Below are 17,101 nucleotides of genomic sequence, written 5' to 3'. Positions count from 1 at the left end.
TATAAAGTATGTTTAGCAAAACTTGGGATTTATCAAAAGCAGCAAAATCTGAAGTGATGGGTTCCAGGTTCGGAATAAATGTTAAAATTAAGTGAATAAAAGAGGACTACCCTTACTTTACATGGCTCTTGCTCTTAAAATAAAATCTTTGATTTTGTGGTGAAGTTCGAAAATGACTACTAAAGCGGCAGACCACAATGGACTTTCACCCTTTTCACTTTTTACCGGTGATCTCTTTGGGAGTGACGCGATTTATTGTTGAGTAAGCAGAAGAATGTGTCAATCAGCACATCTGCTAGTCTCTTCACGTGTCATAATGAACGTAACAAAGCCAACCGCTTAAATGTCAGGTAGGTTTCCATTGCAGTCCGTGAAGGTATCTCTTGCAAAGGCGTCTGCTATCCAGCAGTAGTCCTTCAGGTTCAGCTCCTTGAGCATCCTATCCGCTTGCCTGGAAGGTCGTTACGTTGCGGCCGCCGGGGCCCTCGACGCGGTCTACGAAGCGTATCGTCATATCTTTGACGAACATATTTTTAGTGAGAAAGGAGGGCAAGTTGTTGACGCCCTGGCGTCCAAGCCGATCAAACGGAAAGCCCATTGGCTTCTTGTCAGGGTAGCGCTGGCCTCGGAGTCCACAGTATGCGGTTGCTTTACCGCACTGACCGGCTGGTGGCTGGTCAACCTGCAATAGAGGGGTATTCCAAAGCAAGCATAAGCAATGTATGTTTGAACTATTAATTTCGAATAGTTGATAAGCAGCATATCGCGTCAAAACTAAGGGACTTTTCACTGTGAAAAATATATTTGTACATGTACGATATATTTTGTAAGTTGCCATTTACAATACGAGTCGTACATGTACAACCTCCCACTGTCGCTCCATATTCGATTCCAGGTCGATACATAGGGCTAGTAAATTGTACAATTTTAGATTGTACTTGTACGACTTCTTCCATGGAAAATTTTCCTGTACCCGTACGACAATTTTTCACAGTGTTTTTAATTTCTACTGCTTTTTGATTAGTTTTCTGTGTAGGACATAAGGGTCACCCCACAGAGTTATACGGATACGGAGCTCCATTCTTACAGTTCATTAACTATAGTCTACCAGAAAATTTCGAATAGTTGATAAGCAGCATATCGCGTCAAAACTGAGGGACATTTTTTAGCGTATCGCTGTGCATGTATGCATTAGTTAATGATCGAAGACTTCGAGCTCTTGGGCAATTCGGTAATTTGTTTGTAGTCTTCTTTCCGATGGGTCCTAAAAGAGGGTCGATGTCCCGCGTCTAAAACAAATGGGCTGATGTCCCAAACGCCACGCGGAAAGGACATCCTTTCCCTTTCAGCAGATTACGGGCAAACCATTCAGAATATAACAAAAACAACGAAGACATAAAACGTAGATTTTACATTCGTAAGTTCGTCGTATACCCAATGGTTCACCCACAGAGCGTGGCTCTCAAAATCATAGGACTTTGTTTAAAAGCAGCGCGAGACGTCGGCCTCTTTGTTTTAGACCCATTGTGTTTCACTTTTCTATGTTTTATGTTTACCTTGTCCTTTGTGTAGTCAGTGATCATAATGAAGAGCTGAACTTCCATGCCTTGCGCCGTGCCCTTTGGGATGAGAAGGTTCTGAGGCCAGCCACACCCGCAGAAGTTAAACCGCTCTTCCTCGGCAGTGCCTGCCTGTGGACGGTTCTGGTCTAAATTTCTGAACGTCCGCTCAAATGGAATGGTGACGGAGGATTCCGAAGAGCGGCGTTGAATCAAGACGTTACGTTGATTCACTGAAAAAATAGAGAAGATATTGCTGATTGGTCTTTTTACCTCACTGTAAAAAATGTTAGTGATTTTACAGTCCAGTGGGCGGCCGGGAATTCGCAACACATGGATTGGAAATATCCTGTTTGGGCTGTAAAGAACCCTTACATGCCCAGTGGACTGGTAAAGAGCCACTTACAAGCCCACGCCAGTGAATTTACAGTCAAAATTGGCCAGTAAATTTCAAGCGCTGGTTGCAAATGTACCGTTTGGGTTGAGAAGGGCTGCATTACCTGCACACCTCAGAGGTAATTTCACTAGAGGTGGGCTAGAAAGTTTAGTTTTTTTAGTTGCAGGAACAAAGAAACTGCTACGGGGACCGAAATTCTCTTGCCACAACTAACGCGTCGCTATGGTAACAAATGCAACTGTTCTGGTTACTAAACGAGGATTTTTTCTTACAACAAACGCATTTGTTACACTATGGTAACGACGCGTTAGTTGTGACAGCAGAATTTTGCTTCCCATAGCAAATTCTTTGCCCCTGCAACTAAAATTGTTTGTTAAGTTCATGTTAACTAATCGTTAGTCGTAGTAACAAATCCTTCTTTTCCGACGGACTAATATCTTGGCTGCCTGGTGGACATTCTACAAAATAAGTACCTAAGAATTTGTTGTTGCGCCTCTCCTTTAGCTAGTCAAGAATTCGGCACAGTTCAAAAAAAAACTGGTTCATTTACGTAGTTAACGCGGTTTAGTTAGAGTAAGGAAAGCTTGGCTGGCACAACTATTCTTGTTGTCCCACAGCCAATTACGAGCTATTGCAGCTTCTTGTGTCCACCAAGTAGTCAAAACGTTAGCTAAACCACGTATTTTTCCGTGCAAGTCAAGTACATTTTTTGTTGCCGAACAAAATGTCTCACTTGAAGTACACGTATGAACACAGAGAAATCAAGATCAATATCTGTGATCTGTACCCAATGAGCTGTTTTTTCAGCACTTTATTGATGTCCGTATCGCTGCGATGTGACAACTGGGTTTTGATTATGAACCTTGCACTCATAGCACACTCGAAGACGTACTCGGTGAACTCAGCAAAGATGGTCAAATAGCCGCGCAACCTAGCAGTACGAATTAGAAGTACTTGGTGGATTCTCAGATGGGCCATTGGGGAGTTCCTATTTTATTTTTATTTTTGTCGAATTTGCTAGGTTTTTTGGTCGCAATGGTTTTATTTACTATGAAATAAAGATATGTTAAAAGTGGTGATAGTTCAAATCACGTACTTCTAGCGCAAGGTTGAACGACCATATTGTGGTCACGTTCAAACAATGATGAAACTCAAATATTGCCCCCCGTACAATTTAATTGGTCTTTTGTTTGCTTCACTAGTGTCTTGTACTCATATTTTACATCCAGTCATCCCCATTTTACGCAATGTAGTACGAGAACATTGCAATAAATAACTTGTTTTTCGCCTCGACACTGCTCCACTGATGCCCAACCTCATATTTTACGGTTCTAAATTAACCCCTTACTACATATTTCCTCATTAGGCCTTTACAACGCGTTACCGGTGCCTAAAAGTTATTAAACAAGGCCAGAACTAAACAAGCTAGGCCCGCTCTTTCGCCAAACCAAGTTGCCAGCTCCGCTTCGCTCCACCGGCAACTCGGTTCGGCAGGGAGCGGGCCTAGCTTGGCCTGCCGGCGGCGTTTGGGACGGGCCTGGTGTAATAAAGCTTCCATCGGAAAACGGGCCTTCGGCCCGTTTGAGTGACAGCTCGCTTTGAAACATCTTCATGCCAGGTACCTTTGCTGTCTACTTACTCAACAAACGAAGCATTCTTTTCATACGCTCATCAGCTTTGTTTATGTGTGCCGCACTTTGTAGAATACATGCAAGTTATGCCAAATCCCTTCTAAGTTTTTGATGTTAGCTTATGGATCAAATAACACACCTATGAAAAGATATTTAAAGCTAGACCCAGAAGAAGTTAAATATACTTCCAGGCATACTCTGAAATAACTCCGAACGTGTCCGCAATGATTTTGCTTTAATTAGTGATAGAACGGAAGCAGCATGTGTGAAGTACAACAAAACAACGAAATAAATGTTTGTTTTTGAGCCCACCCTTCTGTTTTTAAAAAAGCACTAAAGCGGGCTTATGCAACCGCTCTCGTGTCCGTCCGTCCGTCGTCCGTGTAAGAGGGAGGAGATGAGCTAGAGGTCTACAAATTTTAGGGTATCTTAGGGGTCACTCCTGGACAACGAAACGCCTGGTGCAAATTCTGGCAACCACCCCTAAGGGGGTGAAAGGGGGTAACCAAAAAACTAGGGGATGGTCCAAAAAGTAGGGAAAAAACGGACGAAAATACGGAGAAAATGACCACGTTGCACATAAAGACGTACTGGGAGGCTTCCAATCGTAAAATGGAAGAGGAAGTATCCCCCCCCCCAAACAACACATTTTGAATCAGGAACTGCCCTCGGATCTTTCACTGTTTCGGCCCTAGAGGTGGATATAATGAAAACAATGGCAAAAAGTCAAGTTTTAAGACTGCTTGACAAACAATACAATCTAAAAACTGCGCTGGTTCTTTTTTTGGATTTTTCTGAAGCAAAGCAGAAAGGTGGGGTGTAGTCACGGTGTTGCCCCGTTAAAGTCTTTTGTCATGTAAAAGGAGCAAATCTCTAGGGCCGCAGGACCCCCACCGGAAGTTAGTTTACCCAAATATGCAAAGTGATTTACCGGTCACATTATTTATTTGGTTATGTTCTCCGGTAAATCGCGAGGCTGAAATGGTTGGACCGCAGGCCCGACCATCGCCGCCGGCAGGCCAACCAGGCCCAGCCCCTGCCGAACGGAGTTGCCGGCGCAGCGAAGTGGAGCTGGCGGAAGGGCGGGCCTGCTTGTTTGGTATGGGAGTGTACACATTTTATTAATGATGTGCCACCACAAATATAAGCCCACTCTTCTGCTTAGAAGAAAATTTTGAACCGACGGCATAGGCTACTTCTCAGACAAAAGTGTACTCCTGAAAAAAATGAAAAAGATTCTGTTTTGGCTATTTCAGTAAGAAAAATCCGCTTTCGTAAGTAAACAGTGAAAGCCAAACGGACGAGATTCTAGCCCAGAGAGCTCTTCTTTACCCCTTTGAAGACCATCAAATATTTTCTTAAAATAAAATATTTGTTTTTTGGCAACTTTTGTGAGAAAAACTCCCTCTAGCGTTTTAACGGTGAGAGATAGAGCCAAACGGACGAAATTTTCCCCCAAAGAACTCTACTTTTACAAGTTACCCCTAAGGAGACCATAATACAAATATTGTTTTCCTACTTCTTAGGCCACCACCTATTTCTTCGTTACCCCCTCGGGCGGTTACCAGGATTTGCACCAACCGTTTCGTTGTCCAGAAGTGACAACAATAATACCCTGCAAATTTCAGACCTCTAGCTCTTGGGGAACGGACAGACAGACACAAGGGCGATGGCATAAGCCCGCTTATATAGCTTTTAAGCAAAAGAGCGGGCTAAAAAGAGGATACGGAGTCCTCAAGTCTTAAGGTTATAATTGAAGCATTACTAATCCGGGGTTGCAGATACAACGACCCGCTTAGCCACAAAAGAACCAACACATCAAAACCTTACAGTCATTGTTCCTAAATTCGGACTTGCGCCCTAAATTCGGACATTTTGCCGTATTTCACTATTGTCGCCTCCAAATCCATTATGCGTTGACAAAATTTAACTTCTATGGGTTTGATGGAAAGGTAAGACCACCAAGTTTCCATTTCTGCCAAAAAAATAAATGTGTGAGTAATATTGCTTCCTCCAGAAACTCCTGAAATTTGTATTTTTAGCCCCCAAAAACAGGCGTTTTTAAATGTGTCTTGCAAGAATTTGGGGCTCCGAACAGTGTAAGCCCGGGTTATTCTGACCACAATATATGTGAAACTTGGTACTTTTACCTACAATATGACACCAAGATTTTGATTTTTCGTCGCACGGTTTAATTTTGGGAAGCGTTTTTGCAATGCGCCCTAAATTCGGACATAGGCTTTTACATGCAAAAGGGACAACTGTCCGAATTTAGGGCGCATTAAAAGCGATCTTTAAGCAGTTCTGGCAACTAGACTACACCAGATACGAAAATTTGGACGGTAGCGTAAGGTCAAATTTTTTCATGAAGTTTCTATACCCCCCAAAAAAATTTCACTTTTCATAATTTTTCAAAGCTGTCCGAATTTAGGACGCATTGGTTCCTAAATACGGACACGATTCAAACAGCCCTCACCCCTATACCGTTAGCGCGAAAAAATATTTTCGGAGAGTGGTAGGTGCGTCTCGACGTGAGGATTCTAGAATCCCCAGCGATTTTTCATATTTCAAAAATTCTAGATATCACAGGCGTTTTTCCTCAAAAACCGTCCGAATTTAGGGACAATGACTGTACTTTTCTTTGAAAGGGGAATTTGATATGACGCTATTGTGCCTGTGTGGAGGCGACACGGTGTTCACACTGCAAAAGCGTACAAGCCAACATTCGAATTTGACATTTTTTTACGATGACGGAGTAGGAGCATTGCCGATTGCTTTGGGAAACATAAATCGTAACCATAGAGTAGTGTACTGTGGGCGAAGGATTGCTACTCTACCTCTGCCCAGTTCGACGTCAGAGCAAACATTGTGAGCTCCGTTACTTTTTGAAAAGTTAGTAAGAACGACTTAAATCGTCTTCTGACAAAATATAGAAAAGTATTTCCAGATTGAAATTCATTCCTTGCGTTCCTTGGATATGTCACTCCAGAAATATAATGTGCCTTAGACGGCTATTCACTTAAAATTGTCCGGAATTTGGCAACGTCCGCATGGATTTAGACATTAAGAACTTACTGGAGTTCACATTTTGACCATTTAAATTGCTCTGGTCACCCACTGTTGCAGTATTCTTAGGTTTTTAGTATTGCACCAAATGTAAGTGCTTTTTAGTATCTAGATGGTATAAAACCCCTTTAAATTCATATCATATAGTTGTGAAGGGCCGCGGAATCTAAATTGCCCGTATTTTAAGAACAACCCACTTATACTCCGTGTAAGGAACCATCAGCGCAATAATCGTTCAAACTTCCTGGTTGCGGGACTGGCCTACATTAGTGCACCCTTTACCCTATAGTAGACTGACCAGCATTATCCGATTTGTCTGTGTTAAACCGTCCTCTTAGAGTATTTCTGCTTACGTTTCACGGGGAACTTATCCAACTCAATCATGAGTAGGCGCTGGTCTCGGAACTGTAGTGGCACTCCTCGCTCGTCATTTTTGGGTGCCATGAAAATTCGGACGTAGCCTTCGCGTTGACCAGCAGCAGTATTTTCCACCTAAAATACAAACTTCGTGTCAGTTGTCAGCTCTGAAACTTTTATTACCGTGTGGAAGCTCATCTGTTTGAATTGTGTCCGGCAGGGGTAGCAAACTTGTGCCTCACGGCGAGCCGCGCATTGCCTGCTAGCGCAAGCGCCGGCAAGTGCACTGTTGTTTGCACGCGTTTGCAAAGACAGTAAATGTATTGAGACACAATATCTTAGTGAAAAGCAAGTAGAGTACAGCTCCCTACGAATTGTCATACTCGGCTAAGGCGGGATAGGGAAACAAATTGCTCGCGAGCCACGAGCTTGCGACCTCTGGTGTACACTAAGAAATCAACCTGACCAGCATGCCACTTTAGAACTTTGACTGTGTACCGATCCAACCAATACTTCCTAGGTTAAACAAAACACGGTTAAAAATGTTCCTTGAATTTCAGGACCCGGTCTTGGTTGTCAATGGTGTTCTCGATAAGATCCAAGTCCATGAATTGAAACTGAAATTACTTCCCGACGCATCCGTGCAACACTGGCGAATCTGCTTTGGACGGACGAACAAAGGCGAATATGTTTTGCCACAAAGGTGGATCTGGACGGCCGCGCGAGAACGGCTAGCAACAAAGGCGGATCTGCCTGCGCCACCGGCTCGGCAGCGCAATGGCAGATTGACATCAGAGCGTCGAGAGTGCGAGGGAAGGTCAGCGTCGTTTAAGCAGGCCAGCGTTTTCGATAATGTGTGAAACATAAAACTGTCGTGGCAGGGCAAGAAAGGTCGCGGAAGGGTGCAGTTGCAAACACTGTGTGGTGGAGCAGAGTGATGCCTACCCTCCAGGCTCTCTCAGGTCTGGCCCTAGGGACTAATTTTCAAAGACTGCGGTGCAAATAATAAACATATGCATCGGCGGCACTTTGGTGTCCTTCATATTGTCAACATTTTGGAATCATCGTGATAACTTCCGAACTATATGTGTTAGCAAAATGTCACTTTAGCAAGAGCTGTTCAGAATTTTGCAGGTTTTCAAATGAGACACCTCTCAGTTGAATACGACACTCCTGTGAATTGTGAAAGGCTTTCAAAGTTCAATTCTTTAATATCCCGGAAGTCGGTGGTAGCAGATTCGCCCTTGTTTGTCCGTCCAAAACAGATTCGCCCTTGTTCGTCCGTCCGAAACTGATTCGCATTTGGTCGTCCGCCCAAAACAGATTCGCCAGTGTTGCACGGGTGCGTCGTTTTTTAACCTGACTGGTTAATCTTTGAAATAGCTGGGTTGCCCGCACCGCGCCTTTTTCAATGCTTTTCACTACTGAACACAGCTTAAAAACTCGAAAACGTGGCTTCTGAGAAATACCACGAAACGGGAGCAAAATCTCTGAAAAGTTCTAATATACGGCTGACAGTGTACTCGTGTCAAGTGTCATTTGAACTACTTGAAAGCTTTTTTCGTCTGTGTGACTAACCTGAATCCGGTAGCTAAAAGGGCGGTGGTTGAGATGAGTGAAGCGTGCGAAAATAGGACCCCTGGGAGAGAAGTCCAGTCCTCGTGAGAGGTCCATGTCGTTTTGCTGCCAGTAGGTGTGGAACTCGTTGGGTCTCCGAGCGCCATCTGAGTTCACCTCTGCACCCTGGAGTCACAATAAACACCAAGGAACAATAAGTTCATAGACGCGCCAAATTTCAAAGACCTGTAAAAACCATTGCAGTGATGGTTAGAAAAGTCGGGGATTTGGATATTTGTAAAGCAGTTTTACTAAATAGTCGATATGTTTACGGGTGTATTTTCCATAATGCGTGTCGTTTTACAATTTGAAATTGTAAATTTTCTAGCTCTAGCACTTCGTTTCGACTTGGAATTGTTTGACAAGCAAACGTGGTCTGTCGGAAGTTAACAACATATTTTGTCCTATTTTGACAGTAAAATTTACAACAAATGTCGTAAATTCACGAGGGTATATTTTGAACTTTGTTGTTTTCGGTTCAATACAGATTGGTCTCTCCTCTCAAAAACGCGTCAAATGCGCGAAGTTTGTGGTAAATGGTAGATTGGTAGTATCTCTGCACTCTAACCCCGCAATTTTTAAAAACTGTGTGTTTAAAGTGATCTTAATGGTAAGTGCCGTTTACTGTTACGCTGCCAAGCCAACTTACAGCAGGGTTTCTTCATGCAACTTTGTAACTAGGAAGTGAATCACTTAGACGTCTTGAGCAGTTAAACATTACCTGGTTTATCGGTGCACGAGTTCCTATAGTGCAAGGGAGGTAAGTCCAAAGTCTAATCAAAACTTACGGTGTATGAGGGAGCAAACCTGGGTCTGCATGTTGTTTAAGAGGTATAAATAAACACACTTTGTTGAAGTTTTCTTTTTCATTGAAGCTTCAATAAATGAAACACGTTACCTTGATCTGGATACCAGGGAAGTCGAGCTGCTGCACGGTGTAAGGCTGCAATGTACGCTTGTGCTCGTGGAACATATCGTCGACAAACGAGTGCCAGCGGTAGAAGACAGGATCCCTCATGTTGATAGCCGTGTCCCCCATAATAGCGAAATTTTCCTGTACAAGGAAGCACAAATAATACGGTCATACAATTCGATGAAGAGAAGGTGGTGTTTTTGCAGGGATAAAAAACGGTCCTTAACCACACTGGAAAAACATAGGTACGAATCAGCACCCTTTTTGTTAATGACTTTCATGTCTCTGCAGAGGCATTAAAAAAAGTTCCAACCAGAAACAGATCGTGAAAGCAGATGATACCTTGTCAAGAATTATTCTATTCCAGTCTACTACTAGACAGTCCCTTGTGGTCTATCTCTACCCGAAGAAAAAAGTTTCCAGTTTTGATAAAGATAGCCGATTAACGTTCCAGTTATGATAAGCCGATTGACGATGATTATATAGATTCTTTGTGGGGGCGGGCGTTTTCTCCGCGGCGTCCGTCGTTACGTTCGTCCCCAGTAGCAGTACGCTGTCATCGCCCTAGTTGTGTTTATAAACAGAGCGCCCTTATCCCTTGCTTCGCGCCGGGCCATGGTGGGGCAGCCGAACCCCACTTGAGCCTCTTGAGGCAATCTGCATTGCGCCTCGTGCCCCAACCCCTACCCACTTAGAGCTCAATCGGCACTGGGCGCCACATATGGCCCGTCCACTTGACAAGCGATCCCCAGCCTCAAATTTTTAAGTTGAACCACAGCGCTCTGAAAAATGAATTCTGCTTGTTTTCGCGCGCAGAAATTACGAATCCAGCAAAATTTGAATGGTGATTTTAGCATAATTTGCTGATTTTCGTTGTTTCTGATTTTAACCACAGCTTTCCGTAACATGAAAAAGCGCTCGTGGGTAAGGCGAAAGTATCCCGTTTTGATACAGGTTGCTGCTGTCGGATATTGCCGAATAACGTTCCGGTTTTGATAAGAAGATTTTCAGTCTGATTTTGATGCCTTATTGAATTAAGAGATACAAGTCTTAGCGCCTGTATAATTTGAATTTTGGAGCCCGACTGTCTCGTTACCGGCCGGCAGGCCAGTTTTTTCTGTATTTGGGAAGGCCGGAGGGGGGGGAGGGCGGTGCGGGGGCTCTAGTGGTGAGAGGGAGAGGGAGGACTAGACTAGCGTAGACTAGCGCGGCCGACGGCTCGGGACTCAGGCTCCGCTCGGCTCGGTTCCGCCCGGCTCGGAAATATTTTTTCCCCATTTTGAGGACCAACCCCTATTTCTTTGTTACCCTCTTTCAGCTCCTTTGGGGTAGTTGCCAGAATTTGCACCAGGCGTTTCGTTGTCCAGAAGTGACCCCTTAGATACCCTGAATTTTGTACACCTCTACCTCACCTCCGTCCTCTTACACGGACGACGGACGGATGGACACGAGAGCGGTTGCATAAGCCCGCTTTAATGCCTTTTTAAAAGCAGAAGGGCGGGCTAAAAACAGCTTGTATGTCAATCTTTTAGTGACGTTTTAGCAAGAAAGAATTGTTTTAAACCCCTGGATATATCACAAATGTAAAAGAGCGTAATATGTACCCTCTTTACTTCTGTTTCCGACACGTTTTGGTTCTGTATGTTCTTTTGGACTCGCTAGAGAAGTCTTTTGCCAATGCTAGTTTGCAGTTCCAAAGTTGCTATCGATCAGACAACTTTGAATCGAATTTTGTACATTTCTAAAAATGACGCAACCATGGATTTTATAACAATCCCAGGACGTTGTACTTACGAGATGTCGGTTATCGGGATCATGGGCGAATGCAATGACCAAATGGCCCATGTTGTGCAAGTCACCATAAAATGGTCTATTCGGTGAAGTGGATGTAGCTTCGATGAGGGCACCTAGAGTGTTGACTCCTTCAAATTCCGTGAGATTCATCCGCTGTCCACCAAGCTGCAACCATCGCGAAGAGCATCGGATTACAATACTTTCATCATAGCTGAATTGCGTGGTGAATCGTGGCGCAATAGGTTGGCCATACACAAACTTTTAAAAATTAGAATTTTTGGCCTTTGTGCTTGGTTTTAGGAAGGTACCAAATATGAATGTAAAATAACCAAATCTATTTCGGATCAGCACCGTATTCGGATCAACGTTCTGTAGTTTCTTTAGAGAACTAAAATTTGGGTACCTTATATTTTTCTAGGAGAACAAACCTTTCTTTCATCTTCTGATTTGCAAACCCAATGAGGCTCGGTGTGTTGGGTGCAGATCACAGGCTTAGTTACCAAGAGGCAAAAGTTTTGGAGGTGGCGAGAATCTTTGGAAATTGACATTTTCTTTTCAAAAACGATATAAGTATGAAAGTCTACATCGAAGTTACGGATCAGTTTTTTTTTTCGCGTAATTAAATCCTGTATGTTACCAAGGTTAATCGATATTGATACTACTTAATTCAAACCATTCTTGAACGAACGGCAAATGTGGCCGTTTCCACTAGGGATGCAAACGAATTCGAACGAATGAGGAAGGTAACCTCCCAATTAGTTGTAGTGTGTATGAAATACCATTTGACCATCCTTAACTTGTTTTGTCATAAATCGATCGGTTCCTGTGGTACACCCAGTAGGCAATTTTTCTATCCATTTTCCATTTGGACCGATTTACTGGCTGTACCGGAATAACCGTTACTTAGGACAAAACGAGCGAAATTTCTGTCTTACGGATCTCTATCATGCCTCTGCGCCCGTGAAAACTGCCCCGTGTCCACTGTAAGAAATACATTGTACTTTTACAGCGTAACATTTTATTCCTACAAAAACCCCTATCCGTAAAACACGATTTTGGTTGGAGCTGCACTTTTACGAGGACTGTTGTAATTTATTGACACAGCTGTTAAATAATGGTGGCACTGTAAAATTACAGCAATGTTCTTATCAGTTATCCTCACTTTTATAGATCCACCGGTTTTCGTGGGAAACTGCTTTGCTAAGTGAAGTCCGGGCTTAAATTTGTAGACAGAATCCCAAAAAACGACCTCTAATGGAGAAAAAAACTCACGATAAATTCATGAGAAACACCCCAATTATCATTCTAAAACGGAAAAAAATTCAAAATCTAGAAAGACCACAGATCTAATTTCGAGGACTCGTTTCTAATAGTTTTGAATTCTATGTAATCACATAACCTTTCAAGCAACAGTCTCGGTTTATGTATGCGATCTTTTTTATCCAAACTTTCTAATTTCACAAATTTTAACTCATTCCCCTCATTTACTTTTTTGATTAGTTCAATAGTCTGGTTTCATATGAGAAAGCGATGATTTTTTTCTGCATGTGCATTTTGAAACAGTTAAGTTATGAATTTCCATGGACGTTGGGATGGTTTCCGCCCAACAGTGCTTTGCGTACAAGGATGGGGTTTCCAAGGAATTTCCTGCATTTCCACGGAATTTCCATAGAACTAAGACGTTACGTGGATATTGCCACGACTCAGTGGAATGCATTTCCTCCATGGAAGCAATCTCCTTGGAACATGTGTTCCGTGTAACATTACGAATCCCCGCGCACTGCTAGTCCCTTTTGAGCCTAGCCAGACGGCGAGGAAGGCAGAGTTTTGCGGACTTTAAATGATGCGGAATTGCCTATCTTGCAAACAATTTTTCCATTGGCACAAGGGACTTTTATAATGTAATCCGATGTCATCAATGTAAAACTACTACCAATTTAACTCGAAAACAACCAGGATAACTGTAACTACTTACAGTTTTTGGCGAGAAAGATGTAACAGTAATGGCAGTCTTTAAGACAAAGTAACTGTAACGGAAACTGGTTACATTTGTGGCAAAAATAACTGCAACACATTTTTAAAAGTAACTTTCCTAGCCCTGGTCACGTTACATGGTGTAACAAAAACTGGTCACACCAACTGATGTACACGTGTCACATTAGTTTTTCCACTGTGTTTATATAAAGCACGATTTCGTTCATGGGGCATTCTAAACTAGATTTATTAAAATAAAGTGACCCCTTGGGGGAAAAAATGCCCTGAAAATAGTCTCTTTTAAGATACATTTTCCTGATTTTTTGGAGCTTTGTAGCTCAAACGGTTCAGAAGTTATGGGCATTTGAAGTGTTTTTAAGAGGGTTTCACTGAAATTTCGTAAAAATGTCCGTTGTCGGAGCCAGGACGCTCTAGGAGGCGAGCAGGCATGTCCCGGGACGTAAAATGTTCACAGGAAACCGATTCCGGCCTCAGAATAGGCGTTTCTGAGCTCCTTATACCCCAAAATGCAACATTTCGTTCTAAAATCATGCGTTTTGGCGAGCTTAGTTGGGGTACTTCCCCATAATTTTTTGACCTTATCAGGGCTTGAATTGAAAGTTAGTTACTATACCTTTCGAATAAAAGGGGTGAAACATGTGGGACCGAGCGTGGATTTCACGCTACAGGCTGACGAAAACCGAAAACTCGTCAATTTCCAAAACAAGAGTTTTCGAGAGTTTTGACCACCATTTTTCGAGATGTTGCACACCGTTAACAGGTCGTATCACAGTGATTTCCTGAAGTATTCAACCTCCTCTTTAAGGTGAAGCAATAAAAAAAAATGAGTATGTTGGCCCTTCTGCTACTTTTAGCTCCTATTTTTAGGGCAAAAAAAAATATTTTCCCCAAGGGGTCACTTTTATTTTAATAATCTAGTTTGGAATGCCCCTAATACGGTGTCGGCTTTGAGCTATCTGTGTGGGTCATGGAAAGATGGTACATTCGTAGTTTGAGCGCCACTGGCGGCTCTTCTGGAACTATGAATGTGCTGTCTTTCCGCAACCGTCTTTGAGCCCGCTACCGGTCGGAGGGAGAACCTACACCGTATTAACTACATCGCGATAAAAAGCTTTGCTGCTAACAAAATTGACAACTAAAGTGTCAGATTTTACGACAACTTTTTTTAACAGTTAGACATCCATATTCGCAGGAAGTAGCTGTAGGTGTCGTCATTTCTTGAGGGTCACTAGTGTAGTGTCTGGGTAGAGCGTGAACGTTAACAGCCGAACAGAGAGTTTTATTTTAAAATGAACAGGAAACACTGACTTACCGTAATAATGACTCCAGAGTGTATGGCCTCGTAAATACGATCGCGCCAGCGTTCAAGGCTCTGGATATCAATCTTCATCCCCTCAGTCTCACGGTTCAGGTCCTGTTGGAAGAAAGATGTGTCCTATAAACTAGGTGGCAGCGCTACACGTCAAAATGGTGGCTTTGGCAACATTTTCCTTTTAAAAAAGCAGGCCCGCCTTTCCGCCAAACGAAATTGCCAGCTTCACTTCGCTCCGCAGGCAACTCCGTTCGGCAAGGAACGGGCCTGCTTGGCTTGCCGGTGGCGTTTGCGTTTTGTCATGCCTACGGCCCGACCAACTGACCAACAAGTCACATATATATTTCGAATAAACTTCGGCTTGTGGGGGGGGGGGGCTGTGGTCCTGAAGATTAGCTCCCTGCATATGAGAAAAGACTGTAACAGTGCGACACCGTGACTACACCCCACCCTTCTGCTTTGAAAATGGATAAAAAAAATGACAAGCACAGTTTGTAGCTTGTATTGTTTCTCAGATAGTCTTAAAACTGGACTTTTTGCCATTGTTTAAAGTGTATCGACCTCTAGCTCTGAAACGACTCATGGCACGGCAATTCCAAGAACTGATTCTGATTCAGAATGTGCTGTTTCCGATAGTACTTTCTCTCCCACTTTTTGATTTGAGGCCATCTTGTACGTTTTTAGCCCGCCATTCTGCTTTAGAAAAGCTATCTAGTGGGCTTATGCAAACGACCTTGTGTCTGTCTGTCTGTCTGTCTGTCTGTCTGTGTGTCTGTCTGTTTCACTATAAGGAGATGTGCTAGAGACTTCAAATTTTCAGGGTATTTTAAGGTTCACTCCTGGAAAACGAAACGCCTACGGCAAATCCTGGCAACCACCCCTAAAGCTTTAGGGCTAAAAGGGGGTATCAAAGAAAATAGGGTAGGTCAAAAAAGTCAGAAAAAACTATTTTGTTATGATCTCCTAAGGGGTAACTCGTCAGAGTAGAGACCTATAAACGAAAATTTTGTCCGTTTGGCTCTATCTCTAACCATTTAGGCGCTGGAGGGTCTTGTTGTAGAAGAAAGCCAAAAACCGCAAAAGAGGAGAGAAACTTCCTCCCCCCCCCCACCCCCCCACCCCAAAAAACGTTTGCTAAGCAGACGGGTGGGTTGTAGTCGCGGTGCTTCACCGTTACCCTTTTTCGTGCCTACGGGCAAATTTAAAAGACGACGGGTTTTAGCAGTTCGAAGGCCCGCTACATCATTCGATCACGTTTTTCAGCAAATCGTGTGATAGAAATAGTCGGGCCGCAGGCCCGACCATCGCCGCTGGCAGGTCAAGCAGGCACGGCCCCTGCCGAACGGACTTGCCGGCGGAGCGAAGCGGAGCTGGCAACTTCGTTTGGCGGAAGGGCGTGCCTGCTTGTTCTTTGATACCCCCTTTCATCCCAGTGGGGGTTGGTTGCTAGGATTTGCCATAGGCGTTTCGTTTTGTAGGAATGAACCTGAAGATGCCCTGAAAATTAGAAGTCTGTTGCACATCTCCTTAGTGGAACAGACAGACACACAGACAGACACAGACACGAGGTCGTTTGCCCAAGCCCGCTGGATACCTTTTTGAAAGCAGAAGGACGGAATAAAAAATCATAGAAAAGACAAATTTTGCACAGAAAATATGAGTAATTTAATAATAGTTTTCGGTGCGCAGTACATAATAAAGAAGTGGGTGGAAACGAAATTATAAGATCAGATACCAGTGAGCACTCTTATTTCCTTACGGATGTGCTATTTGTATTTCACGGGGAATTTGGTGCAATACAGATCACAAATCATCCTAAACACAGATGATATCGTCCGTATTATGGGTAGTTTGATCCACATCAGGAACGTGCCTTCTTCTGTGAAGTATACACGGAAAAAAAAGAATTAGCTAAATTAGCTAATGCATTCGCTAATATGGCCTTAGATGAGAATATTAGCTTTCCTAGCTAATCCCCAGCTAAGAAAGCTAAAATATTAGCTTTCACAGCTAGTTGCTTTATTTTGTACACAACTGTTATGGCTAATTTATTAGCTCTCCTGGCTAAGAATTAGCTAGGAGAGCTAATATTCTCATCTAAGGCCATATTAGCGAATGCATTAGCTAATTTAGCTAATTCTTTTTTTTCCGTGTATGGACGCAAGGTCTTAAGGATGAAGGTGTTTTGTTGTATGGATCAAATTTTCTATAATACGGACAATTTCATGAGCTTTGATAAGTTTCGAGCGATTCTTTACTTAATCATTTGCGCGTTGACAAAGCTGCAAGATATTTTATGATTTGTTTAAAATAGTTTAAAGTGTGCATGAACTTTACAATGAATGTTATTCTGTCCCCGCTTTTTCGGTTGTCCGATACAATAATGGCTAATTTTATTCCAAATGCGTCCAAATAAGGTAAAAGCAGCAATTTTAGAAATACTACGTTAATTTGAGGTAG

The 17,101-nt window shown here is 43.0% G+C and overlaps 1 protein-coding gene across 1 annotated transcript in view; it reads right to left on the bottom strand.

Annotated features, from left to right (window-relative positions):
- Nucleotides 1-6: 6 nt before the first annotated feature.
- LOC113209738 (phenoloxidase 1-like) overlaps nt 7-17,101 on the bottom strand; it is a 36,158-nt gene continuing 19,063 nt past the window's right edge. Inside the window, exons 5-11 of the mRNA XM_052267713.1 lie at nt 14,642-14,743; nt 11,335-11,499; nt 9,526-9,681; nt 8,589-8,753; nt 7,007-7,145; nt 1,557-1,792; nt 7-682 (exon numbers count right to left, since the gene is read on the bottom strand). Of these exons, the coding sequence (XP_052123673.1) occupies nt 440-682; nt 1,557-1,792; nt 7,007-7,145; nt 8,589-8,753; nt 9,526-9,681; nt 11,335-11,499; nt 14,642-14,743 (1,206 nt within the window). The 3' untranslated portion in view covers nt 7-439. The remainder of the gene's footprint in view (nt 683-1,556; nt 1,793-7,006; nt 7,146-8,588; nt 8,754-9,525; nt 9,682-11,334; nt 11,500-14,641; nt 14,744-17,101) is intronic.

The sequence above is a fragment of the Frankliniella occidentalis genome, unplaced genomic scaffold (assembly GCF_000697945.3).
Source record: "Frankliniella occidentalis isolate FOCC.00 unplaced genomic scaffold, Focc_3.1 Scaffold57, whole genome shotgun sequence".
Taxonomy (NCBI): Eukaryota; Metazoa; Arthropoda; class Insecta; order Thysanoptera; family Thripidae; genus Frankliniella; species Frankliniella occidentalis.
Note: the sequence above shows the minus strand (reverse complement) of the source record. Positions and strands in the feature narration are given on the sequence as shown.